The 26,690-nt window shown below is 50.8% G+C and overlaps 2 protein-coding genes across 5 annotated transcripts in view; one reads left to right on the top strand and one right to left on the bottom strand.

The window, feature by feature from the left end:
- The window catches only part of Tardbp (TAR DNA binding protein), a 10,137-nt gene extending 9,972 nt beyond the window's left edge, over nucleotides 1–165 (bottom strand). For 2 of the 4 annotated variants that reach the window (XR_001175724.1, XM_013034185.1), the window contains exon 1: nucleotides 61–165. The gene's annotated coding sequence lies outside the window, so the exon portion shown is untranslated. The remainder of the gene's footprint in view (nucleotides 1–60) is intronic. The other 2 variants (XR_001175725.1, XM_013034173.1) reach the window with 1 other exon arrangement.
- Nucleotides 166–13,435: 13,270 nt separating this feature from the next.
- LOC105997384 (chromosome unknown open reading frame, human C1orf127) overlaps nucleotides 13,436–26,690 on the top strand; it is a 31,724-nt gene continuing 18,469 nt past the window's right edge. The window contains exons 1-5 of the mRNA XM_013031811.1: nucleotides 13,436–13,461; nucleotides 16,882–16,982; nucleotides 20,826–20,924; nucleotides 24,673–24,797; nucleotides 25,220–25,363. Coding sequence (XP_012887265.1) covers nucleotides 13,436–13,461; nucleotides 16,882–16,982; nucleotides 20,826–20,924; nucleotides 24,673–24,797; nucleotides 25,220–25,363 — 495 coding nt within the window. The remainder of the gene's footprint in view (nucleotides 13,462–16,881; nucleotides 16,983–20,825; nucleotides 20,925–24,672; nucleotides 24,798–25,219; nucleotides 25,364–26,690) is intronic.

Raw genomic sequence — 26,690 nt, 5'->3', positions numbered from 1 at the left:
CCCCCCGACGCGCGGGCCCAGGCGCCCGGCCGTCCTTGGAGAGAAGCGTCACCGACTCACCCGCTAGGCCGCGGCTGGGAAGCGCGACACGGACACCGAGCAGGGAAGGTCCCGACAGCAGCACGGCCACCGCTTCGTCCCCACAAAATGGCGCTAGGGCCGCCTCCTTCCCCCCTGCCGGCCGTCGTCCGGTCCCACCGGCCTCCCGCTGGCGGGGGGGGGACGCCACGCCGAGACCCTACAGCCCTCGGCCCCGACGGCTCGACTCCACACGCAGAGCCTGAGCAAGGGAAGAGCGCGCACAGACCACGAAAGGACCAGCACTTGGGCCTGGAAAAGCAAAGGCTGAAAGACACTGTGGCCGTGGAGGCTCTGGGCTCCCCCTACATCCCGTAGCAGATGGTCTCGTCCGACCAACCGCCAGTCCAGACTCTCGGCCTGAGCTCGCGCACACGGAAAACGCGCGAGACTAGTGCAGGCCCGGACGCGGGGCGGGAGGGGCGGGGCCGGGCGGGGCCGGACGAGGCCGGGCGGGGCCGGGAGGGGGCGGGGCCGGCAGGGGCGGGGCCGGCCGAGAGGGGCGGGGCAGAGAGGGCGGGGCAGAGAGGGGCGGGGCAGGAGGGGGAGCTGAGCCCTCCACTATTTTCCATTGACTTGGGAGAGGGGGCTCCCGGATCTTCTCCCCCCTCGAGTCCACTGCAAACGGCAACTTTGTTGCCAGTAAGTCTACCTGGAACTTTCTAGATGCACTCATGTTCTTCTGTGTTACCTAATATAGATACTGTCCTCATTCTGCAAACAAGGAAACTGAGGCATCGGTGGGTTTTTTTTTAATTCGTTTAAAGTTAAATGTATTATTATTATTGTCGTTGTTGTTATTGTTATTGTAAAGACGTTCAAAGGGGTTACCGTTACACAAGTCAGATAAAGAATACATTTCTTTTTGGATATCACCTGAGATTTTTTTTTAAGTATTTTATGTGAGATCACTAGGAAATGAATGGTAGTCCTCGGATGTGAATCTCAAGGCACAAAATACTAGCAATGCTTTAATCCAGCCCTGTGATACTGATAATGCTAATAATACTGTACTTCATCTATTTTAAGAGGCCTTAAACTCAGTGTGTCAGTTTTCATTGGCAACAATTTTGTGAATGGGAGGGAAGGAAGGGGTGTGAACCTCGGAACCTGAGATACATTGACTTGCAGCCCAATTGGCAACAGTTTCACAGCTTTATATGTTGTATCAGTGTCAAGGACTTGAGATAACAACAAAGGTTTCCCCAGAGGAAGTACTTTCCATTATTAACCCTCCCAGGCACGCAGATAGTAAATGGTAGAGTAAAATTTGAACCCATACAGTCTGTCACCTGCCACTTTCCTCCTCCTCCTCTTTTTCATCATCATCATCATTATTATTATTATTGGGCAGTGAAGCTTGAACTCTGGGCCTGAGTGCTGTTCCTGAACTCTTCAGCTCAAAGCAAGCACTCTACCACTTGAGCCAGAGCACCACTTCGGTTTTCTGGTGGCTAATTGGAGATAAGAGTCTCATGGACTTTCCTGCCCGGGCTGGCTTTGAACTATGTTCCTCAGATCTCAGCCTCCTCAGTATCTAAGATACAGGTGTGAGCCACTGGTGCCCGGCACTATTATTATTTATTTGTGTGTGTGTGCTAGTACTGGGGCTTGAACTCGGGGTCTGGGTGCTGTCCTTTAGTTTTGTTTCCCTCAAGGCTGGCACTCTACCACTTGAGCTGCAGCTCAACTTCCATTCTTTTGCTGGCTAACTGGTGACTAGATTCCCATGGACTTTCAAGCTAGCTTCAAACCTCATCCTCAGATCTTAGCCTCCTGAGTAGCTGGGATTACAGGCGTGCATTACTAGCACCAGACTTGCCTCTTCCTTGTTACAGCCTCTAAGGAAATAAGTAGTAAGTACTGTAAGTCCATCTCTGAAGGCTGCTGTTCATTCAAACAAGGTTCTGTCAGAACTAATTTGGATGGATGAGAGAGGAAGGATGGGAGGCAGATAAAACTAATGGCCTTTACTGATTCCTAGGATGGGGATGATGAATAGGGGATGAGGCTGGACAGATGGCCCTTGATGGTCACTGTACTCTGTAAAGCAGGAGATCTGTGTGGTGTCAATCTGCCCATCTACCTGGCCACACAAAGTCAGTTTCATCATCTCCACTTTGCAAGGGAAGAGATAGGCTCAGAAGCCAGGGCCTGGCCTGCGGACAGATACCTGACACCTCTGCCTAAACCACTGTTCCCTAAACTTGCCCCCGGGCCTTCTCCCAGGCCACTTTCTGTGACAAGCTGGAGACTATGAGAATCTCAGCGGCCTGTTGGGAGAGGGTGCAGCTGAGGAACAAGGAACTGATGAGCCCGAGAGGCCCCAGGAGTTGGCAGGCAGGTTGAGAAGACTACTCAACACACAGGAAGGAGGCAAATGACAGCGGGGCATGGGTGGCTCGAGCCTATAATCATAGCTAATCAGGAGGCTGTGATCTGAGGATCTAGGTTCAAAGCTAACCTGGGCAGACAATTTTGAGAGACTCTAATCTCCAACTATACAGCAAAAAGCTAGACGTGGAGGTGTGGCTCAAATGGTAGAGTGCCAGTCTTGAGTAGAAAAAGCTAAAGAAGCCGGGCGCTGGTGGCTCACGCCTGTAACCCTAGCTACTCAGGAGGCTGAGATCTGAGGATCACGGTTCAAAGCCAGCCTGGGCAGGAAAGACCGTGAGACTTCTATCTCCAATAAACCACCAGAAAACCGGAAGTGGCGCTGTAGCTCAAGAGGTAGAGCGCGTGCCTTGAGCTGAAGAGCTGAGGGACAGTGCCCAGGCCCAGAGTTCATGCCCCATGACCAACCAAAAAAAAAGAAAAAGCTAAACAAGAGTGAGTGGTTGGTCATGGGATGGGAAGGTGGCTCAGTGGTAGAGTGCTTGCCTCACAAGCATGAGGCCCTGGGTTCGATTCCTCAGCACCACGCAAACAGATAAAGCTGGAAGTGGTGTTGTGGCTCAAGTGGTAGAGTGCTAACCTTGAGCTGAAGAGCTGAGGGACAGCGCCCAGGTCTATAGTTTAAGCCCCACAACCAGCCAAAAAAAAAAAAAAAAGGCCTATGACCATCAAGAGGAGAATCAATAAGGCCAGAATAAGGCCAGGCCACTGAGCTCCCTTGGTTTCTCTGAGCCCATGTCTAGTTTGGACTTGAAACCACAATGCTGATTGTCAAAGAGGAATTGAAATACAGTATTTTGTAACTTCTTCTGGTTTGCTTGTTTGGACCCCTTCTACAGTAAACCTACAGACTGTAAAGGGACCAAACAAAAGGTCTATTCATCCCCTCCTCTCTTCCGAGCATTTGTTAAATTAATTAGAAAGGGTTTTCTGAGCTTTTTTTTCACCCTACACAAGAAAAATTCTAGCCAGCTATGACCTACATACAGCCCCCCAGGTGCTAGTGGGGCCCAGGTAGAGAGACAGAGACAGAATAATTGGGAAGTGGGGGCTGGGAAAGTAGCTTAGTGGTAGAGTGCTGGCCTAGCATGCATGAAGCCCTGGGTTCCATTCCTCAGTACCACATACACAGAAAAAGCTGGAAGTGGCATTCTGGCTCAAGTGGTAGAGTGCTAGCCTTGAGCAAAAGAAGCCCAGGGACAGTGCCCAGGCCCTGAGTTCAAGCCCCAGGTCATGGGGGGGGAGGGGAGTAGAGGCGAGGGAAAGAGTAATTGGGAAATGGTATCAAGAGATATAAAACCCTAGTATGTCAGTGCTAAGCAGATGCTGAGGGCCTGAGGAATCCCCAGCAGAGCCGCACCCAGCTTGAGGTAGGATGCTGGATTCGGAAGGAAGGACACAGAGAACCAGTGGGTTTGAGAACTGACCGAGTTTGTAGACATCGCTTGGGAGCGCCTCTCCATCTTGCAGCTCTGTCTGTTTTCTAAGGTAAATCCACTGGGCACTGGTGACTCACGCCTGTGATCCTAGCTACCCAGGAGGCTAAGATCTGAGGTTCATGGTTCAAATCCAGCCCAGTCAGGAAAGTCTGTGAGACTCTTATCTCCAATTAACCACTAGAAAATCAGAAGTAGAGCTGTGGCTCAAAGTGGTAGAGTGCTAGCCTTGAGCTGAAGGGCTTAGGGAGAATACCCAGGCTCTGAGTTCAAGCCCCACGATGACCACCACCACCACCAACAACAACAACAAGAAATAACAATAAGGTAAACCTAAGGGCATGTTACATGCTTCCCTGAAAATGGACAGGAACATGAAGATAGAAAAGCCAGTGAACAAAAGGCAACTTTGGTTTATCAAGATGTATTTCTCACTGGGTACTGGTGGCTCACACCAATAGCACTAGCTACTCAGGAGGCTGAGATCTGAGGATCACGGTTCAAAGCCAGAATTGGCAGGAAAGTCCATAAGACTCTTAGCTTCAATTAACCACTAAAAAGCCAGAAGTGGAGCTATGGCTCAAGTAGTAGAGTGCCAGGCTTGAGCAACTATGCTTAGGGACAGTGCTTAGCCCCTGAGTTCAAACCCTGGGACCAGCACAGTAAACAAATGAATGAATGAATGAAAGCCAAACTAAAGCCTGTCCCTTGTGCAAGTTTTCACTTGGCTCTAGAACCAACCAAGAGTCCCACTGCATTCAGTTTTTGTTTCTCCTTAATTGCCTTCGATCTGGAACAGTTTCTCAGACTTTGTCTTTGACCACAATGACATGTTTTGTTTTGTTTGGTGGTACTGGGGTTTGAATTTAAGGCCTCCCTTGGCTTGCTTGCTTGGCTGGGCCTCTATTTCTTGTCCCACTCTTCCAATCCTGTTTTTGGCTTTAGCTGTTTTCCAGATAACATCTTGCGTTGTTGTTGTTGTTTTAACCTGATCTAACCTAGCCCTCCTACCTCTCCCCATGTAGCTGGGATTACAGGTGTGCACCACCATACCTGGCCAAGATATTGACTCGTGGAAGCAATCTGGATTTATCGGACGGTGTCACCACTGTATCCCTTCGCTTGTTCCTCTATCGTTTATTTTCTCTTCTGACTGGAAGTTAGATCTAAAGACATAATCAGATGCACATTAATCATAATGGCCAGTACCTCAGGATAACAGTGCCACTGTCGCTTGCCGGCTGCCTTGGTTCCCACACTCCGTGAAGGTTCCAGAAGGACCACACAAAGATCTCCTAATCTAGGGGTGTACACTTGCCCCGGCTGTGTTTGAGGAACCCTTGATGGCAAGAGGTACTTGCATTCTCACACCAGTTTTGCAAAGTAGGTAATGTCATCTCATCCAGATAAGGAAATCCATGCAGAGAGGCCAGGCTGGAGCTTCAGCTTCCCGGACCCACGTGGCCCCTGGGTCCCAGGCCCGCTCCAATCCCGCCCCTGCACTGCTTTGCCAACACTCCTCCTTTCTCATTTCTGCCTCCGTAATTGTTGCCACTCTGATGACTTTCAAATGCTCTCATAATGGCACTTTGATTTGCATCTCTCTGATATGTCTGGGGTTGGAACATTCCTAGAATCTGGGCTCTCAACTGTAAATTTGCTTCTTGAAATCACCCTAGCATATTTTGAAACAAGGTGAAAAAGTATTTTAACAGAGAGACTCATGGATGTTTACAGTCCTTCCTCCCTTCTTGAAACTTCAGGCTCTGTGTGTGTGTGTGAGAGAGTGCACACATGTGTGTTCCCATGCACAAGTGTGCCAATCCAAGGGCTTGAACTCAGAGCCTAGATGCTGTTCCTGAGCTTTTTTGCTCAAGGCTGGCACTCTACCATTTGAACCACAGCTCCACTTCTGGCTCTTTTTTTTTTGGTGATTAATTAGAGATAAGAGTCTCATAGATGTTCCTGCCTGGGTTGGCTTCAAATGATCCTCAAATCTCAGCCTCCTGAGTAGCTAGGATTATAGGTGTGAGTCACCAGTGCCTGGCAAGCTTGAGGATTTTTATGCCAGTACTGTGGCTTGAACTCAGAATCTGATGTGCTCACTTGGCCTTTTCAGTCAAAGATGGTGCTCTACCACTTGAGCCATATCTTAAGTTCCTGCTTTTTGCTAGCCAGTTGGAGATTAGAATCTTGAGAATTTGTTCCCAGATTTGTCTACCTAGGCTGCCTTTCTTTTTTCTTTCTTTCTTCCTTTCTTCTTTCTGCCAGTCCTGGGGCTTGAACTCAGGGCCTAGGCACTCTCCCTGGGCTTCTTTTTGCTCAAGGTTAACACTCTACCACTTGAGCCATGGTGCCACTTCTGGCTTTTTCTGTGTATGTGGCACTGAGGAATTGAACCCAGGTCTTCATGCATGCTAGGCAAATACTCTACCATTAAGCTTAGGCTGCTTTTGCATTGTGGTCCCCAATCTTAGCCTCCTGAGTAGCTAGGATTATAGGCATGAGCTATCAGTGCCTGGCCTTTTTTCCTCATTTTTCTTGCTGCTTCTGAGGACTGAACTCAGGGCCTTGTGTTTTCACATAGCTTTGTTATCTGCAGCTGGTGCTCCATCACTTGATTTTTTTTTGGTGGGAGGGGGTGTGTATGTGGTTAACTGAGGATTGAACCTAAATATTGCACTTGTGATACAAGTGCTTTGCCACTGAGCTGCATCACAGTCCCAGAGTTCTATCACTTGAACCTTACCTTCAGTATAGATTTTGCCTGTTAGTTGGAGATAGAGTCTTGAGAACTTTTCTGTCACAATGGACTTCAAACTTTGTTTTTGTTTTTTTTTTTGGATCCAGTCATGAGGCCTGAACTCTGGGCCTGGGCTCTGTCCCTCAGTTCTTCACCTCAAGGCTAGCGCTCTACCACTTGAGCTACAGCGCCACTTCCGGCTTTTTTCTTTTTTCTTATGTGGTGCTGAGGAATCGAACCCAGGGCCTTGAGCGTGCAAGGCAAGTGATCTACCACTGAGCCACCTTCCTAGCCCTGGACTTCAAACTTTGATCCTCAGGTCTCAGCCACCTGAGTAGCTAGGGTTACAAGTGTGAGCTACTGATGCCTTGTTTGTGTTTTTGAGACAATCTCAGTGTAGCCCATACTGGCCTCAAATGCAAGATCCTTCCACCTCTGCCCCCTGCATGCTGAGATTATAAGCATAGCCTTCTATGCTCGGCTCAAAACTCAGTCATTAAAATATTAAGAAGGGCTGGGAGTGTGGCTTAGTGGTAGAGTGCTTGCCTAGCATGCATGAAGATCTGGATTCAGTTCCTCGGTTCCGCACAAATAGATAAAAGCCGTAAGTGGCACTGTGGCTCAAGTGTTAGAGTGCCAGCCTTGAGCACAGAGAGGCTCAAGGACAGTGTCCAGGCCCTGAGTGCAAGCCCCAGGACTAGCAAACAATTAAGCAAATTTATCATGTCATGTAAGTGCTTCTTTATGATATAGTCCATGGCAACAGGTCAGATCACTTTTACTCAAAAATGGTGATCAATAGAAAAGTTTATCTGAGCTCACTGTAACATCTATCAGGTGATAGAAAATGTGTGGTTTTCTCTTGGGGACAGAGTCCACAGTCATGCTGTGACTTGTGGACTATGTTCATAGTGCAAGCAAATGTTCACATTTAATGAGAAGCTACTGAAAACAGAGAGGGAATTTTCCCTCACTCATGTTCCAGAACTTGAATTCTATCCATGTGCCCAGAGGATGAATCCCAGGGGAGAATTTCAGTGTCACTAGTGAGCACTCTGTCTTACTCAGAGGAGCTCTGGTTTAATGACATTTCTTTCTTTCTTTCTTTTTGTCAGTTGTGGTGTTTGAACTGTGAGTCTGGGCACTGTCCCTCAGCTCTTCAGCTCAAGGAGAGTGCTCTATCACTTGAGCCACAGTGCCACTCCAGGTTTTCTGGTGGTTAATTGAAGATAAGAGTCTCACTTTCGGGGCTGGGAAGGTGGCTCAGTGGCAGAGCGCTTGCCTTGCATGCATGAGGCCGTGGGTTCAATTCCTCAACACCACATAAGCAAAAAGAAAAAAAAGTCAGAAGTGGCACTGTGACTCAAGTGGTGGAGCGCTAGCCTTGAGCTGAAGAGCTGAGGGACAGCACCTAGGCCCAGAGTTCAGGCCCCACGACTGGACTCCCCCCCAAAAAAGAGTCTCACTTTCCTGCCTGGGCTGGCTTTGAACCTCGATTCTCAGCTCTCAGCCTCCTGAGTAGCTAGAATTATAGACATGAGCAACTGGGGCCCAGCTAATGACATTTCTTAGTAGCCAAAAAACAGGCTTTGCTCCTAGAGGGCAAGGATGGTTTAAGACACACAATTTTCTCCCTAGAATGGATTCAGTCATCACAACTGAAGCTGGAATAAAATCATGTTTCCTGTCACAGGCACGGACTATTCATTTCCTGCTGCCCAGGCCAGGAAGGCACTCACTAATTGGTTAGAGATTCAGCACGTCTGGCAATCAGCCATTGCTTGGTTCAACTGTCATTAAAAAATAGCAAAAAAGAGAAAAAGCAAAATGGCAATATTGATGTGAAACTCAGAGATGAGCAAATTCAAACATCTGGGAAAGCCCAGGCACAAAAGGCTATGAGACTCTTATCTCCCATTAAGTAGAAAGAAAGACAAATCAGAAGTGGAAGTGGCTCTACTACTTGTTTTTATTCAATGCTAGTAGAGAACTTGAGTGAAAAAGCTAAGCAAAAGCCAGACACTAGCGTTTCATGCCGGTAATCCTAGCTACTCAGGAGGCTGAGATCTAAGGATCGTGGTTCAAAGCAGGAAAGTCCATGTGAAAGATTAATTAGACTTTGCCAGGAAACCACGCAGACATCCAGGTACAGAGAACAAAGAAAGGTGCATTGCTGGGAAAGGAGGCTGGCAAGACCCCTTCTCACAAGGGAGAAGTGAGAGGCCCCGGCTCTTGTCTGGGGTGACCTATAGAACCTAGGAGGTTTAGGAGGGGCTGGAAGGGGCTAGGAGGCGGAGACCCTGGTGTGGACATGTGGGCGCGGGGCTTCATCATGGCAGACTAGGATTTATGGTTGCTGTCCAAATAGTAGATAAGGCTCCTGCAGCTGCCCAGAGCTGAAGGTCACTGTAAGGGGCTCTTGCTGCCCCTCTGGTAGCTGCCCCAGAGAAGTGCCATCCCAAGGGAAAGGGGGCTGGAGGCTGATTATTTACTGCCTTTACTACATGGGCCTAGCGTTGCCTAGGAAGGGGGCATGCTAAGCTGTGGAGAGGGGAAGGAGTGGACTCAGATATGGGGAGGGAGCTCATTTTGCTAACACCATGAGACTCTTATCTCCAATTAGTCACCAGGAAACCAGAAGGGGAACTATGGCTCAAAGTGGTAGAATGCTAGCATTGAGCAAAAAAGCTCAGGGACAGCGCCCAGGCCCTGAATTCAAGCTCCACAACTGACCAAAAAAAAAAAAAAAGCTAAGCAACAGTATGAGGCTCTGAGTTCAAACCCCAGTACCAGTAAAAACTAAACTAAACTAAAAAAAGTCTGGCAAGTTTCTCAATTAGAGTTGTTATTTTGGAGGGGAGAGGTGGGGGTGTATGTGCCAGTCCTTAAACTCAGGGCCTGGGTGCTTTCCCTGAGCTTTTTTGCTCAAGGCTGGTGCTCTCTCCCTTGAACCCCGGCTTCACTTCCAGCTTTTTGGATAGCTAATTGTAGATCAGAGTCAAATGGATTTTCCTGCTTGGGCTGGTTTTGAACTGCAATCCTCAGATCTTGGCCTCCTGAGTAGCCAGGATTACAGGTGTGAGCTACCCATGCTTGGCTTGTTTGTTTGTTGAAACCAAGGTTGCAGCAGGAGCCTGGAAGTCCTTGCAGGCTCTTTGGGGTGAGTGAGTTGTGTGCTGAATGTGTTTGCCTGGCCTTGTCGCTCCCCTAGGCTCCCGGGGATGTGTACTAAGCCAGGCCTCCCAGCCTCCTCCTGCTTGCCTGAAGGGTCCTTGTGATGTTTAACCAGCTGGACCCTCTCTTGTTTGCTTTTGTTTGGGGCAATGAGGGCCTCCATCTGTGTGTGAACAGACCCTGGGGACAAACAGCTTCGACCACACCACCGGGGACAGGTTCCAGGCTCCCTGTGTGCCCAGGTAGCCCCAAGCGAACCCAGGGCCATCTAAGAGTAAAGAAAAAGCACAGCAATAGAGGGAGTGTTAAAAAGGGAAGCAGAGGCTGGCATCAGTAGCTCATGCCTGTAATCCTAGCTCCTCAGGAGGCTGAGTCACCCTGGCTGAGATCTGAGGATTGAAGTTCAAAGCCAGCCTGGGCAGGAAAATCCATGAGACTCTATCTCCCATGAACCACCCAAAAGCCAGAAATGGTGCTGTGGCTCAAGTAGTAGAGTGTTATCCTTGAGCACAAAAGCTCAGGGACAGCACCTACACCTGAGTTTAAGCTCCAGGAATGGCACAAAAATAACATAAAACAAAAAGTTAAGCAACCTAGCAAATTCTAGACCTGAAATAACATCATCAACAATAATAAATGACATTATTGTAAAAGGGGGACTGCTAGGTAGGGGGAACCAGCGTGAGTGGAAGAAGGAAAGAAGGTGGTGGTGAGGCACCAGAATATGTGTTATTTAATAGGTGTATTAAAAAAGAGAAGCAGCCAGACACTAGTGGTTCAAACCTCTAGCTACTAGCTACTCAGGAGGCCGAGATCTGAGGATCACAGTTCAAACCCAACCTGGGCAGGAAAGCCCACAACTCTCATCTCCAATTAACCACAAGAAGTGAAACAATGGCTCAAAGTGGTGGAGCACTAGCCTTGAGCAGAAGAGCTGAAGGGCAATACCCAGGCCCTGAGTTCAAGCCCCACAACTGAGAGAGAGAGACAGACAGACAGAGACAGAGATAGAGAGACAGAGACAGAGAACAGCACTTATAGAAAAAAGGAAGGTGGCTCAGTGGTAGAACGCTTCCCTTGCATGCATGAGGCTCTGGGTTCAATTCCTCAGCACCACATAAGCAAAAAGAAAAAAAGCCGGAAGTGGTGCTGTGGCTCAAGTGGTAGAGCGCTAGCCTTGAGTGGAAGAGCTGAGGGACAGCACCCAGGCCCAGAGTTCAGGCCCCACGACTGGACCCCTCCCCCCAAAAAACAAAACAAACAAAAGAAAAAAGGAAAAGCTGGGAGCCAGTGGCTCATACCTGTAATCCTAGGTACTCTGGAGGCTGAGATCTGAGGATCACGGTTGAAAGCCAGCCCAGGCAGGAAAGTTTGTGAGACTCTTATCTCCAATAAACCACTAGAAAACTGGAGGTGGCACTGTGGCTCAAGCGGTAGAGCGCGACCTTGAGCTGAAGAGCTGAGGGACAGCACCCAAGCTCAGAGTTCAAGCCCCACGACCAACCAATAAAAAGAAAAAAAGGAAAAGAGCCTGATGTGGAGCTGGAGCTGTTGCTCAAGGGGTATAATGCCAGCCTTGAGTACAAAGCTAAGGGACAGTGTCCCCACCCTGAGTTCAAGATCCCAGTACCAGTACACACACACACACACACACACACACACACACACAGGGGGAGGACAAAAGATAAGAAAGAAAAAGAAAAGTAACAGCCAGGTGCTGGTGGCTCATCCTGTCATCCTAGCTACTCAGGAGGCTGAGAGCTGAGGGTCACCGTTTAAAGCCAGGCTGGGCAGGAACATCCGTGATACTATCTCCAATAAACCACCAGAAAACAGGAAGTAGCTCTGTGGCTCAAGTGATACAGTGCTTGCCTAGAGCTGAAGAACTGAGGGACGGCGCCCAGGCCCAGAATTCAAGCCCCACAACCTACAAAAGAAAAGAAATAACTCATGAGAGGGGGAAAGATACATATGGTGGTCCTAATGTTTGAACTCAGGACTTTGTACTTGCTTAGTTGGAGCTAGACCACTTGAGTCACATCAATAATCCTATTTTTTGCTGGTTATTTTGGAGATAGAGTCTTTCAGATTTTTCTGCCCAGACTGGCTTGAATTTGATCCTCCAGATCTCCATCTCCTGAGTAGCTGGGATTACAGGCATGAGCTTCCAGCGGCCTGTTCCATGCCAACAGCTGGGCCTCTCGGGGGCTGGAGGAAGCAGGTAGGTGGGCACAGAGCCCAGACTCCAACCACAGGCTGGGGTGTGGGGCGGGGAGGGGGGGATGGAGGGAGGGCCCTGGTGAGGGAGAGGCACCAGATGCTCAGCTAGTCTTTCTGCTTCTTTCCCTTCTGGGACTTTCTCAAGCTGGTCACAATGCACACGGAGAAACACAAATTAGACTCAGAAACCTGCTACCTCCATAGGAGGGGGGCAGTGTGGGTTTCTCCAGTCCCACCCCAGCTCCTCTCAGCTTTTCTTTTCTTTTTCCTTTTTTGCCAGGCCTGGAGCTTGAACTCGGGGCCTGGGCACTGTCCCTGAGCTTCTTTTGCACAAGGCTAGCACTCTACCCCTTGAGCCACAGCACCACTTCCAGCTTTTTCTGTGTATGTGGTCCTGAGGAATCAGACCCAGGACTTCATGCATGCAGGGCAAGCATGAAGCCACTAAGCCCCTAAGCCACATTCCCAGCCCTCAGCTTCTCTTCTTCATCCTGAACATCTCCTTCACCTTTTCCTGCTGAGGTGAATGCCCAGCCTCCTTGCCTCCACTGAAGGGGAATCACTAGAACCAACCTCTTCTGGCCCTTTTCTCCTCCCTCTTCCCCTCCTCTTCTCTCCCTCCTCTTCCTCCTTTCTCTCTCTCTCTTTTTTTTTCCTTTAGTCAATTCTGGAGTTTGAACTCAGGCCCTGGGCACTATCCTTGAGCTTTTCTTTTTTCTTTTTGGTCGGTCGTGGGGCCTGAACTCTGGGCCTGGGTGCTGTCCCTCAGCTCTTCAGCTCAAGGCTAGCGCTCTACCTCTTGAGCCACAGCGCCACTTCTGGCTTTTTCTGCTTATGTGGTGCTGAGGTTTTGAACCCAGGACCTCAAGCATGCAAGGCAAGCATTCCACCACTGAACCATCTTCCCAGCCCTTGAGCTTTTTCTACTCCAGGCTGGCGCTCTACCCCTTTGAGCCACAGATCCACGTCTGCTTTTTAGATGTTTGTTAATTGGAGAGAAGAGTCTAATGGACTTTCCTGTCCAGGTTGGTTCTGAATGGCGATCCTCAAATCTCAGCCTCCTGAATAGTTGGGATTATAAAATTCAGCCACCTTGCCTCCTGTCCCTCCCTCTTTACTAGAGTTGGAAGCCTGGGCTTCCCTGGTTAGGTGAGCTCTGGGTCTCTCAGCTCTCCACCCCAGCCCCCACTCTTCTCATTTTGTTCTCTTAGCCTGTTCCTTTTGTTCATCTTACCCTGGGGGTTGGGGAGGAGCTGGGGGGTATGGATACCCTCCCAGCTTTCTGGCACCTAAGTGACACCCCTCCCCCCTGCAGAAGGGGGAGGGGACAGCTCACCTTTATTTATGAGCAGGGTGCTGCTTCTGGGAGGAGAGGGCAGCTAACATGAGGATGCGGGGCGCCCAGGCCATCATTTGGTAAGCATCCCTCGAAAGGCTTCCTTGGCCCCTGTGAGAGAGGAGAGATGAATGCTGATCACTTAGCCCAGAGACACCTCCCATCTGAGCGGAAGAGGGGGGCAGGGAGAGCTGGTCAGTCACCCCTACTTCTCCAGGCCCCATAGTATCCCTTGAGCTGAGATTCCAGTCCTCCTGGCTTATAAAGGATCTGCAGCACGCTGGGGAAATGGGATTCTCCTTGAGTGTTCCCAGGGATTCTTGAAAGAAATTAGGGTTCAGGGGACAAGGGGTCCTTACTTAAGGGAGTTTTCAAACATCAGATTCCTCGCCACCAGTGATCCAATTGTGAGAAGGAGAAAATGTTATTTCCCTCAGGAACGGCAAGCTCCCTTTCGGGGCTGAGATCTGCTGTTAAGAAATCATGTTGAGCCGGGCGCTGGTGGCTCCCGCCTGTCATCCTAGCTACTCAGGAGGCTGAGATCTGAGGACAGCAGTTTGAAGCTGGCCTGGGCAGAAAAGTTTGTGAGACTCTTTTTTTTTTTTTTGTCAGCTCTGGGGCTTGAACTCAGGGCCTGGGCACTGTCCCTGAGCACTCTACCACTTGAGCTACAGCACCACTTCCGGCTTTTTGCTTATGTGGTGCTGAGGAATCGAACCCAGGGCCTCATGCATGCAAGGCAAGTGCTCTATCACTAAGCCTCTTTCCCAGCCCTCCTTGGGATTCTTATGTCCAACTAACCAACAAGAAGCCGGAAGTAGGGGCTGGGAAGGTGGCTCAGTGGTAGAGCACTTGCCTTGCATGCCTGAGGCCCTGGGTTCGATTCCTCAGCACCACATAAGCAAAAAGAAAAAAGCCGGAAGAGGCGCTGTGGCTCAAGTGGTAGAGCACTAGCCTTGAGCTGAAGAGCTGAGGGACAGCGCCCAGACCCAGAGTTCAGGCCCCACGACCGGACCCAAAAAAAAAAAAGAAAAAGAAAGAAAAGAAGAGCCAGGCATGGTGGCTCACACTTGTAATCCTAGTTACTCTGGAAGCTGAGATCTGAGAATCTCAGTGCAAAGCCAGCCTGGGCAAGAAAGGCTGTGAGACTCTTATCCCCAATTAACCACCAGAAAATGGGAAGCAGCACTATGGCTCAAGTGATAGAGTGCTTGCCTTGAACTGAAGAACTGAGGGACAGCACCCAGGCCCACAGTTCAAGCCCCATGACCAACAAAAAAGAAAAGATGAGAAAAATCACTTTTTGAGCTCTTTGGAGTGGGGAGTTTGGTCTTGAAGGTCAGCTTGAAAGTCAGCAGTCCAGCAGCCCTGACTGGCCTCTTTGTTTCTGTTCTGTAACTCTGTGGACAATGAAGGCACAGAGTAGCTTAGTGGGTGGGCAAACAGAGCGGGGTCCTAAGCCAGGGACTCCCCCCCTTTCCCCCCCAGCTCAGCTTTGGGGCACTAGGTATCACGTGTTCAAGGCTGGGCAAAGCAAGTTAAAGGGCTGCTGGAGAAGAGAGAGGGCAAAACCCAAGCCCACGCCTCACTTCTGATGGGACTGAAGGCGGTGTAGGCCGCCGGAGCTTCCAGCATGCATATTTAGCTTGGTTTTCCTCAGCACAGGCCAGGGTACCCTGCTGACGACATTGCTAAATGTCAGAGAAAAACTGCGAACTTCTCCCGCCCGAGGCTTCTTCCTCAGTTTTGGTTGTGTGTGTGTGTGTGTGTGTGTGTGTGTGTGTGTGTGTGTGTGTGTTGGTACTGGGGCTCATACTCAGGCAGGGTCTCCTTGGCTGTTTGGCTCCATGCTCACATTTGTTCACCTGAGCCACAGCTCCACTTCTGGCTTTGGGTGGTTGGTTGGAGAGAAAAGTCTCCGGGCCTTTCCCGCTCCGGTTGGCTTTGGACCATGATTCTCAGATCTCAGCCTCCTGAGTAGCCAGGATGACAGGTGGGAGCCACAGGTGCCCGGCAAGGTCGCCCATTTTATGGGTGGTGCTCGGGTTCACCTTCAGGACTTGCCCTTGTGCGAAGGACGCTGCCCTTGAACCCCTCTAGACCTTTCTGCATTATTTTTCAGACAAATTTCATTTTGTGCCTAGAACTTTCATCTTTCCAGGACTGTGATTCTCCTATTTACACCACCCACGTAGCTAGGAGTAGAGACAAACACTGCTATGCTCAGCTAATTGGTCGAGATGGAAGTCTTGCTTGCTAACTTTTACCTGGGCTAGTCTTGAACCTTGATCTTTCTTATCGGACTCCTGAGTAGCTGGTATTACAGGCAGGATTCACTGTACTCAGCCAGAAGGACCTTCTTGAAACACATGATCCAGTTCCTTTTCTGCTTAGTATTCTCCAGAACTTATCATTTTATAACAAAATCGTAGTCTGCACCATGGCTCTGCAGGCTCTGCTGCCTGGGCCTGGCAGATTGAGACATATGGACTTTTCTATCTTGGCTGGCCTTGAACAGAAAACCTCCAGTTCTCAGCCTCCTGAGTAGGGTTATGTGTGGCTCAGTAGTAGAGGGTTTACCCAGTATGTGGAAGCCCTGTAGTTGGAGCCCCTAGTTAGCCAAATAGATGTCTTTGACTGAATGAGATGAACTGAGATATGCATGCCTATAATCTCAGCTTTCAGGAGGAAGAGGCAGGAAGATCATTAGCTCAAGGTCCTCCTAGGTTCCAGGGTGGGACCCTGTCTCAGAAAAGCAAAACCAGGTAGAAAAATAGAACAATGGTTGGGAAGTGAAGGGCCAGGAAGAGAGGAGAGAGTCTGGTTAAGATACGTTATATTCATACATAGAGGTATCAAAATGGAACCCCTTTGTACAGATAATAAAAAATGCTGGGGCAGTGAGGAAATACAAAAGACAAATAAATAAATAAATGACCAAACAAGCTGGGTGCTGGTGGCTCCTGCTTTCTAATCCTAGCTACTCAGGAGGCTAAGGCTTGAGGATCTGGGTTCAAAGCCATCTAGGGCAGAAAAGTCTGTATGATTCTTATCTCCAATTACCCAGCAACCAAGTCAGAAGTGGAAGCATGTCTCAAGAGGTAGTTTAGGACCTTGAGTACAAACCCTAGTATGGAAACAAATAAAACAACAACAATAAAACAGCTGGTGGCTCATGCCTGCAGCCTTAGCTACTCAGGAGGCTGGAAGCCAGCCCTGGCAGGAAAGTCTGTGAGACTCTTATAGCCAATTAACCACTCAAAAACCAGAAGTGGCACTGTGGCTCAAATGGTAGAGCCCTAGCTTTGAGAGGAAGAGCTCAGGGACAGCACCCAGTCCCTGAGTTCAAGTCCTTGGGCCAGCACACACACACACACACACACGCACACACACACACACACACACACACACACCAAAACAAAAGGAGTAAAATTGTGGGGCTAAATGAAGGCCAGAGGGTGGGCTGGGCTGTGACCCCCACGCCTTCCTCCTCCGTGCAGGGCTGTTTGTCTCGCCTGTGTTCAGCCTGTGGTGTGCCCCAGGATTCCCAGCTCCAGGTCAGTCCGGGACCGGCCACGCCCTGCTCAGGGCACTCCCACAGGTAAAGCAATCTCGCTTTTCTGGTGTGTAGCAGGCTTCGGGTGCTTCTCCACTCGTCCAGGAGTGGATGGATAACGCCACGCTGTGCCGGTGTTGTATTCAGCAGAAAGCTGGAAAGCCTTCACCATCTCTTTTTCCAGCAAGAAACTTGGGATCTGAGTGTCTAGGCGCTGGGCCACTGGCTTGCTAGTCCTGCAGGTGCCTGAATCGAGCCTGGGCCTGGGGTCTTGACTCAGGAATACAGCAAACATGAGGAGTGTGTGTGTGTGTGTGTGCGTGCATGCATGCACGTGCACTATTACGGGGCTCTCCATTCTCACTTGGTTTTTTCACTCAGGCTCTACCATTTGAGCCACAGCTCTACTTCTCGTTTTTTGGTGGTTAACGAGAGATAAGAGTCTCATAGACTCTGTTGCCCAGGTTGGCTTTGAGCCACGATCCTCAGATCTCAGCCTCCGAGGTAGCTAAGGTAGACAGGCATGAGCCACCGACACCCATGCAAGGAGCCTATGTGTTGAACCATGTCTGGCGTGGAGGTTTTGTGTCTTCTAACTCATTCTAACCACAGCGAAAATCTTTGCAAGGAAGCCACGGTCCAGAGGTGTGTGTGATTTGTCTGGGTCCTCTGGAAGTGGGCGGGTGAGCCTGGATGCCCATCAGGCTGTCCCAGGGTCTCTGCCCTCAGTCACTACAGAGGACTTTATAGAAGCCACACACAGGGACTATTTGTTCTCCACCAGGCCCAGTACTGTGGTTTTCCTCAGCTTATTTTGTCTTTGAGAGACTTAGAATGCCCTCCTCCTACCCTCCACCCCCTCCCCACATCACTCGCTTGTGACTATAATCCTTGCTACTCAGAAAGTCAGATCTGAGCACCATAGTTCAAAGCCGGTCTGAGCAAACAAAGCCAAGCAACTTTTTTCCCCCCCTTTATCTTTTTTATGTCAGATGTGGGGCTTGAACTCAGAGCCTAGGAGCTGTCCCAGAGCTTTTGTGTTCAAGGCGAGCACTCTACCGCTTGAGCCACAGCTCCACGTGTGGCTTTTCTGGTGGCTAATTGGAGATAAAAGTCTCATGGACTTTCCCACCTGGGCTGGCTTTGAAGCATGATCCTCAGATCTCAGCCTCCGGAGTAGCTAAGATGACAGGTGTGAGCCACCAGCGCCTGGCTTGCAAGAGCCCCTACACTGCAATGAATCAGATGTGGCTCAAGAGGTAGAGCTCCAATCTTGAGCAGCAAAAAGGCCTCCTTCATTCACCATGATTCACAGACCTCAAGGCTGTGGTTCATGACAGAGAAGACGCTCTTGTTTCAACTCAGCTAAGGGGAGAATGCTCAGGGCAGGGCCCACAAAGAGCCTGTCAGCGTCCTCTCTCACTGGGGACAGGTGGACAGCGCTGACTTCCACGAGTCGGAACCAGACCGAGTGTTGCTCACCAGAGCTGCAGCGTGCAGAGTTTTCCTGGGGCTCAGCTAAGTAGCTTGGCTGAGCACTGCCGGTCCCACCTAGGTCTGCCCTGCCTGGATGTTAAATCATGGGCATCCTGCAGTTCAAGATTCCCAGCCTGAAATCACGTCATTCGCCTAGGCTGTGTGGTGTGTGGTCTCTGTCCCCAGATAAACAAAGCAACATTTGCAAAAGCTTAGCATCTTCCTCCCAAATCTTCTCTCTGCATATACCCATTTTTGCAGAAGAGGAAACGGAATCTCAGAGAAGTGACTTACCCCAGCTCACTCCAGGGCCCCCTCCTCCCTCAGGCCCGTTGTATCCTTCCTCGTAGGTTGCCTGTCCACTCAGGACAGAAGATGTTTTCCCCACCTTCTCGCTTTTTGAGTCCTCAGCTAGTGCACAGTGGAAATCTGTGGAACGTGGGCATGTCTGGAGGCCTGGGCTGGGCTCTGGGGGAAAGGGCTCATCCTGCAAGGTTCTGGAAGATTCCTTAGTTGCTTTCGTCTCCCTGGTTAGTGCTGCACCTGTGGGGCTGCCGACGAGGCCTGTGCATGTGGAATGGAAGTCTGAGGCTGCCAGGCAGTGTGCTCGGTGAACGAGTGAATGAGTTGGCATCATCTAGGCCTCCCAGCTCGTGGGGGGAGGCAGGAGGGAATTAGACTAACACCCCTCTCGTTCTCTATTTCCCGGCCACCCCAGATTTCAACCACAGCCATTTCCTGGTGTATATTTAACAGCTGCTGGGGCCCAGACACCGATCTAAGAAGGTGCCTTAGGCACAGAATGATTGACAGGACCACCACAGCCCCTGCCCACCCCCCTGCTCCAAGCCTTATGTCACCTGAGTGGAAGACAAGCTCATCTCCATCCAGCAGAGTGAGGAATGCTGTTTAGAAAGAGGGAACAGCTGGATGCTGGTGGCTCACACCTGTCATCCTAGCCACTCAGGAGGCTGAGAGCTGAGGATCTTGGTTCCAAGCCAGCCCGGGCAGGAAAGTCTGTGAGACTCTGATCTCCAATGAACCACCAGAACACTGGAAGTAGCACTGTAACTCAAAGTGGTAGAGTGAGCTGAAGAGCTCAGGGACAGTGCCCAGGCCCCGAGTTCAAGCCCCACGACCAACAAGACACACACACACACATACACACACTGGCAGTAGGGAGCGATCCATGGTTCTGAGAAGGGACTGACATGGTGCAGGTTGCCCTGTGGCTGGTGGGGGGATGGGGTGGGACATGGGGCACTTCCAGGATGCCGCACTCGCCATGGGCTGTGCTCAGGCGGTGGCCACTGCCTGGGTTTTGGGGTCTGAGGCTGAGTAGCTTGCCCCACCCCACTGTTTCTGGGTCCGGTGACCTGGGAGGAAGTTCCTACGCTCCTGATGGTTCGAATCCCGGGTCTCCCACTTGGGTCTGCTCACTCAGACCTTCTCAAATGCCACGGTGTGCAGCTGGGGCAGGGGCCCCATCTTCTTCTCTTCCTTTTTTCCTGTTTGTCCAAGGCCAGGACTTAAACTTGGTATCTGATACTTTTGCTCCTTGGCTGGCACTCTACTACCTGAGCCACGCCTCCGACCCCAGGCGCCCCATTTTCTGTGTTTGCCGAACCCCACGGAGAAGTGGTGTTCTGACACCTGCTCTCTCCTGGGCGCGCTCTCTCCAGCAGCTGCTGAGCTGGTAGGTGCGGGGGGGGGCCGCGGGCCCCCAGCTCTGAGAGCGGGGAAAGCCCTGTCCACGCTGCGTGGAAGTCGTGGTCACATCCCAGGCACCTGTCCTGCCACGAGCACCCTGCAGAGACGCGTGAACTTCTCCAAGTCTCACATCCACCATCATTTCCAGCCCTACCGTCATCGCCAACACATCGCCACCATCACCATCTCCATCTCCATCATCGTGCCTGTCACCATCATCATCTCCACCACCACCATTACCATCACCATTACTATCATCCCCACCACTATCATCACCACCGCCATCACCTCTATCATTCCTATCGCCATAATCACCGCCATTTCCATCCTAATCTTCACTATCACTACCATCTCTACCACCGTCACCCATCCCATCATGCGATCAATTCACAGGAAGAGACTGAGGCTGAGCAACAGACACGTACCCACACAGGCATGCACACGCCTGCACACACGCAGAGAACAGAGCGGGGTGCAGACCCAGATGCTCGGACTCAGTGCTCTCACGTGGGTCACTAATTCCCCTTGCTTCCGGTCTCTGAAAACTCTTTGTAGTGTTGTCAGGATGACCACATGCCCTTCGCAACTCATCCACTGAGGCAGGGCTGAGTGGGGAAGCCCATCTCCCCCCTCCTCCCTTCCTTCTTCTGTCCCCTCCTTCCTTCCTCCCTCCTCCTCCAGGATGCGGGTCTTGTTCTGCAGACAGGGCCGAGTGCTTCTCTGACTACATGACCCTGCGGATCCCCAGGGCCCGTGTGGAGGGGCTGAGGCAGTGGCTGGCCCGGACCCTGCACCCACTAGGTAAGGGGCCGCTGCTGGCTGGACAGGGCCTTCCCCATCTGGAAGTCCCTCTTCTCGTCCTGCTGCTCCTTGCTGTCTCTGCCATCTCTGCTCACAGCCGCCAGGGCCAGAGCTGCCCAGTCACACCCTCCTGTCAGCTCTGCTCGAAATGTCTTCCACGGTGGTTCCCAGCAGGGTCTGCAGGACGGTGATGGCACCTGGGTTATAGGGAGGGTGGGGGGGAGAAGGGGGGAGGAGGGAGGGAGAGCTCTGTGGGGACTGATCATGCTGCTGGTGCTCATGGCAGACACTGTGAATATTTGTGAATAAACCACCAGAAAACCAGAAGTGGCGCTGTGGGCTCAGGTGGTAGAGTGATCACCTTGAACTGAAGAGATCAGGGACAGCACCCAGGCCCAGAGTTCAAGCCCCACGACTGACAAAAACAAATAAAAGCGCCTAAAACCTGGGAAGAAGCATCCCTGTAGAAGTGGTGTGCTCCCAAACCCAAACTGCCCTGGCAGAGAAATAGCCGGACAGCTTCAGGACAATTCTTTATTTTTTTGTTGGTTGTAGGGCTTGAACTCAGGGCTTCAGCGCTGTCCCTGAGCCTCTTTGTGCTCAAGGCTAGTGCTCAGCTACTTGAGCCGCAGCGCCATTTCCAGCTTTTGAGTGGTTAATTGGAAATAAGAGTCTCAAGGGGACTTTCCTGCCTGGGCTGGCTTTGAACCATGATCCTCAGATCTCAGCCTCCTGAGTAGCTAGGATGACAGGCGTGAGCCACCAGTGCCTGGTGCCACAGGACAGTTCTTACTCATGGAGAGTCAGTAACTCTCTCATGCTTGATGGATGAATAGCCACTGGAAACAACCAAAACCCAGGGCTGGTGGCCCTTTGTCAGAAGTTTTGCCATCATGAACAGGACACAGTAAGAGGGGGAATGGATACCATAAGGTGAATCACCTGGAACCTTCTGGAACCTTCTGGAAAGAATTGGAGTAGCCCAATTCCTTGTGTTTTTTATATCTTGGAGGTTGCAAAGTGACTCCTCAAAATCCCTCCCCCTGCCACTTTTGCACAAAAAAAGAGAAACTGAGGAAACTGGCTTTTCCATTTCTCCCAGAGTCTAGCAAAACTCCCCAGCATCCTCATTATTCTAGGTTTTTTGTTTTTGCTTTTGGTGCTGATACTGGGGCTTAAACTCAGCTTAGGAGTAATCCCTGTGCTAATTTTTCTTCAATACTAGCATTCTATCCCTTGAGCCATAGTTCCATTTCTGGCTTTTTGGGTAGTTAATGGGAAATAAGTGTCTCACAGACTTTCCTGCCTGCACTGGCTTTTAACTTCAATCCTCAGATCTCAGCCTCCTGAGTAGCTAAGATTCTAGCTGTGAGCCACCCATGCACAGCTTTATTCTAGAAATTCTTCTTCTTTTAAAATTTTTGTGGCAATGCTAGGGCTTGAACTCAGGGCTTGGGCACTGTTTCTGAGTTTTTTTTTTTTTTGTTGTTGTTGTTCAAAGTTAGTGCTCTGCCACTTGAGCCACAGCTCCACTTCCAGCTTTTTGGTAGTTTACTGGAGGTAAGAGTCTCATGGAGTTTCCTGCCCAGGCTGGCTTTGAACTGTGATCCTCAGATCTCAGCCTCCTGAGTAGCCAGGATTCCAGGCGTGAGCCACCAGCACCTGACTTCATTCTAGAAATCCTGAAGCCCAGACTGGCTGCTGAGGCCCTCTTCTGTCCTGTGAGGGTCAGTTGCCCAAATGGCCAGCAAGATTGTGGCTTCTCCGGAGACTTGGTGTATTAAAAGGCCACTTTTTCCAGAAGAAATGCTGCGGCTACATTAAGCTGTCGCCTGTTCTTTGGAGAGCCATTATTAATGGAAAACAATAGATTAATAGTTTTAAAACACTTGTTCAATAAGTAATTTTTATGGCTCTGGATAGAGCCCATTAAACATTTTCTGTGTGTTATTATAAAGAAGTTTTAAGCGGAAAATCATAAAGTCAATAATCAGAAAATTAGTCATGGTGGCCTGCCACAAGCCATTAGTTTCTGAGGCTGTCAGAGGCACCTGTGGCTTCCGAGGGAGTTTTTATGTCACGCAGCCCTGCCAGGTGGGGTAGAGAAATGGGGTGCCTGCTGCCTTCCAGAGATGAAGGGACAGCAAGCAGGTGGAAACAGTGGGGAGCCAGGCAAATATTTACAACGCGCAAACGTGAATGCCAAACTAAAACGATCTGGGTCAATTTGCACATCCAGGCTTAGACACTTTATTTCCCCAGCGAGCTACCTTTCAGAGCCTCGCTCTCTGTCTTGATCTCTTGCTAAAGATAGCCCTGGAAGCTGTCTTGCTTTTTTTTTTTTTTTTTTTTAAAGCAAAGCATGCCAAGAGACAAGTAAGCTGGGGACCAAAACGCTGCCCGGAGCTGCCCTACTCCACGGTGGGACACCCTTCTCCTATCAGTGACACAGTCAAGTAGTTGAAAATGAAACCGTGGCTCACGCCTGTCATCCTAGCTACTCAGGAGGCTGAGATCTGAGGATCTCAGGTCAAAGCCAGCCTGGGCAGGAAAGTCGGTGAGACTCTGATCTCCAGCTACCCACCAGAAAGCCAGAAGTGGAGCTGTGGTTCAGGTGGCAGAGTGCTAGCCTTGAGCACAAAAGCTCAGGGAAGGTACCCAGGCCCTGAGTTCAAGCCCCCAGAATGACCCAAAAACAAAAACAACCCCCCAAAAAAAACAGAAAACAAAAACTAAGACAAAAGCAATACAAGATAATTCTGGAAACCTGGAATAGTGGAAAGGAGATAATAAAAACGGTCCATGATCCCTTTAGCAGTGAGATTCAAGCACTGGGGCTTGAACTCAGGCCTCAAGCTCTCACTTGAATTTTTCTGCCCTACCTCGGTCCTCTACCATTGAGCCATACCTCCATTTCCAGCTTAGAAAGAAGTCTCATGGACTTTTCTTTTTCTTTTTGTCGTGGAGCCTGAACTCTGGGCCCAGGCCCTGTCCCTCAGCTTTTCAGCTCAAGGCTAGAACACTACCACTTGAGCCACAGCGCCACTTCCAGCTGCTTCTGCTTATGTGGTGCTGAGGAACTGAACCCAGGGCCTCATGCATGCAAGGCAAGCGCTCTACCACTGAGCTACTGTCCCAGCCCATCATGGGCTTTTCTACCTGGGTTGACTTTGAACTGCAATCCTCAGATCTCAATGCCTGGCTGAAATTTTTGTATGTCATCCATCCAACAACTATTTACAGAGAGTCCTATCTATAGCTGGGATGCATTGATGAAGAAAAGCAAACCTGGTGCCATGAAGCTGACATTTTGGGAAGGGCAGCAAAGCATCCCTTATTCTAAATCGTCAATTAAATCGCAGGGGCTGGGATAATAATAAGTGCTTCAGGGAGGAAGCGCAGGGCTCAGCCAATGCAAAGGCCCTGAGGCAGGTGTGTGCCTGGGATGCTGGGGTCAGAAAGGGAGATGTGGACAGAGGAAGGACAGGTCTGACTCAGGCTTGAACAAGACCTATGCGGAAGGGAAGCAGGAGATGAGGGCAGAGACAGCGCCCAGGATGGGCCTACAGCAGGGAGATGCTGGAGGCGGCTGACGCCCCAAGTGGAGTCCCAGGCTGCTGGCCTGCTGCTCTCGTGCTAGCCGGGCCCTGGGGTGGAGGCCTGGGTGTGGATGGGCGTCTGATGCTTCTGACCTCAATAGAAAAGTAGCCTCTGTGTGAACCGCCGTGCTGGCCCTTTCTCCTTGCAGGAACCTGGAGGTCCCCTGGAGGTCAGGGTCATCTTCTGGCCCAGTGCGGCTACCTCCTGCATCCCGGGCCTGAGGGTCACTTCATTTTCCAGGCTCTGTACTCGGCCTGTTTTGTGCAAAAGGAGGTGGGTACAAAAACGGTTTTGCTATGTTTTGTATTACTGAGGACTGGGAAGCAAAAGGGAAACATGAGTCCTGAGTTCAAATCCCAGGAGTGTCTCTCACACACACACACACACACACACACACACACACACACACACACACACACACACACACACTCCAGGGTGCATAGGTACCAGCTCCTGCTCTATGTGGCCAAGGGTGACCTTTCTGAAACCCACGCTGCCCCTAGACCCAGGGCTCCTGGTCAGGGCAATCTGGTAGAGCCCCAAAGTGGGACCCGAGCCCCAGTTCACGCTGGCCTTTGTCTCGCTGCTCATCCAACCTCCAGGAGACTTAATAAACAGGCACCGACCTCTAAGGGTGGCCTCTCAGCTGCACTTTCTTCTTTCATTTGTGCATATGAATGCTGTTCTCCTTCCAGAACGCAAATTACAGGTTGGAAATCAGAATCTTTCGCAAAGGGGTGAAGAGGTTGGAGCAGAGCGATCGCTACATAATGAAGTGTCCTGTGGTCCCGCCAAGGCCTGGCCAGCAGAGCGTCCTCTGCAGGCCCTCCTTCATTCAGGTAGCCGGCCTGGCAGACCTGGGCGGGGCCTCTTAGGGGTCCTAGGAGGGACCTGGGACGGGCTGGGAGGGGCCTTGAGGGGGATTGAGGGGCCTGGGAGGGGCCTGGGAGGGGCCTGGGAGGGGCCTGGGAGGGGCCTGGGAGGGGCCTGGGAGGGGCCTGGGTGGGCTTGGGAGGGGGGACTGGGAGGGGCCTGGGAGAGGCAGCCCAGGCTGGGCTTCCCTCCAAAGGCCCGGGCAAGTGGCTATGGTTCATGAACCTTGGGACACGGTCAGGGAGAAGTGGCAGCTGGAAGGGCCATGTGATAGACAGCAAACATCTCTGCGGATGTTCATGGCTGCTGGCTGGGTGCCAGGTTCCTCTGGGCATTTTGTGTGTGTGCTGAACCCAGGGCCTGGGCTCTACCTTGAGGTGTTTTTTGTTTTTTTGTCATTCGTGGCCTGGGTGCTGTCCCTGAGCTTTTTCCATCACTTTGAGCTGTAGCGCCACTTCCTGTTTTCTGGTGTTTAATTGAAGATAAGAGTCTTCAGCACCTAGGCCGAGTTCAAGCCCCACAACCCACCAAAAAAAAAAAAAAAAAGAGTCTGGTGGACTTTCCTGCTGGGCTGGCCTTGAACTGCAATCCTCGGATCTCAGCCTTCTGAGTAGCTAGGATGACAGGCGTGAGCCACCGGCACCTGGCTCCTTGAGTTTTTTTGCTCAAGGCTAGCACTCGACTGTTTGAGCCATAGCTCCACTTTTGACTTTTTGGTGGTTAATTGAAGACAACCATCTCATGGACTTCCTTACCTGGGCTGGCTTCAAACCATGATCCTCAGATCTCAGCCTCCTGAGTAGCTAGGGTTGCAGGTGTGAGCCACCAGTGTGGAGCTCCACTGCATTGGTGTGGTCCTGGGGCTTGAACCCAGGGCCTGAGCCCTATCCCTGAGTTTTTTTTTTTTTTCTTGAGTCTAGTGTGCTACCACTTGAGCCACAACTCTACTCCTGGCTTTCAGGTGGTGTGTGTGTGTGTGTGTGTGTGTGTGTTGAGGGGCTTGCACACAAGGTCTGGGAGCTGTCCCTGAGCTCTTTAGCTCATGGTGAGCACTCTTACCACTTAAACCACAGCACCACTTCCTGTTTTCTGGTGGATTATTAGAGAAGAGTCTCACGGACTTTCCTGCTTGGGCTGGCTTTGAACCAAGAGCCTCAGATCTCAGCCTCCTGAGTAGCTAGGATTACAGGTGTGTGCCACCAGTGCCCAGCTTTTTTTTTTTTTTTGGTCTGGTCATGGGGCCTGAACTCTGGGCCTGGGCGCTGTCCCTCAGCTCTTCAGCTCAAGGCTAGC

The sequence above is a fragment of the Dipodomys ordii genome, unplaced genomic scaffold, assembly GCF_000151885.1.
Source record: "Dipodomys ordii isolate 6190 unplaced genomic scaffold, Dord_2.0 Scaffold6, whole genome shotgun sequence".
Taxonomy (NCBI): domain Eukaryota; kingdom Metazoa; phylum Chordata; class Mammalia; order Rodentia; family Heteromyidae; genus Dipodomys; species Dipodomys ordii.
Note: the sequence above shows the minus strand (reverse complement) of the source record. Positions and strands in the feature narration are given on the sequence as shown.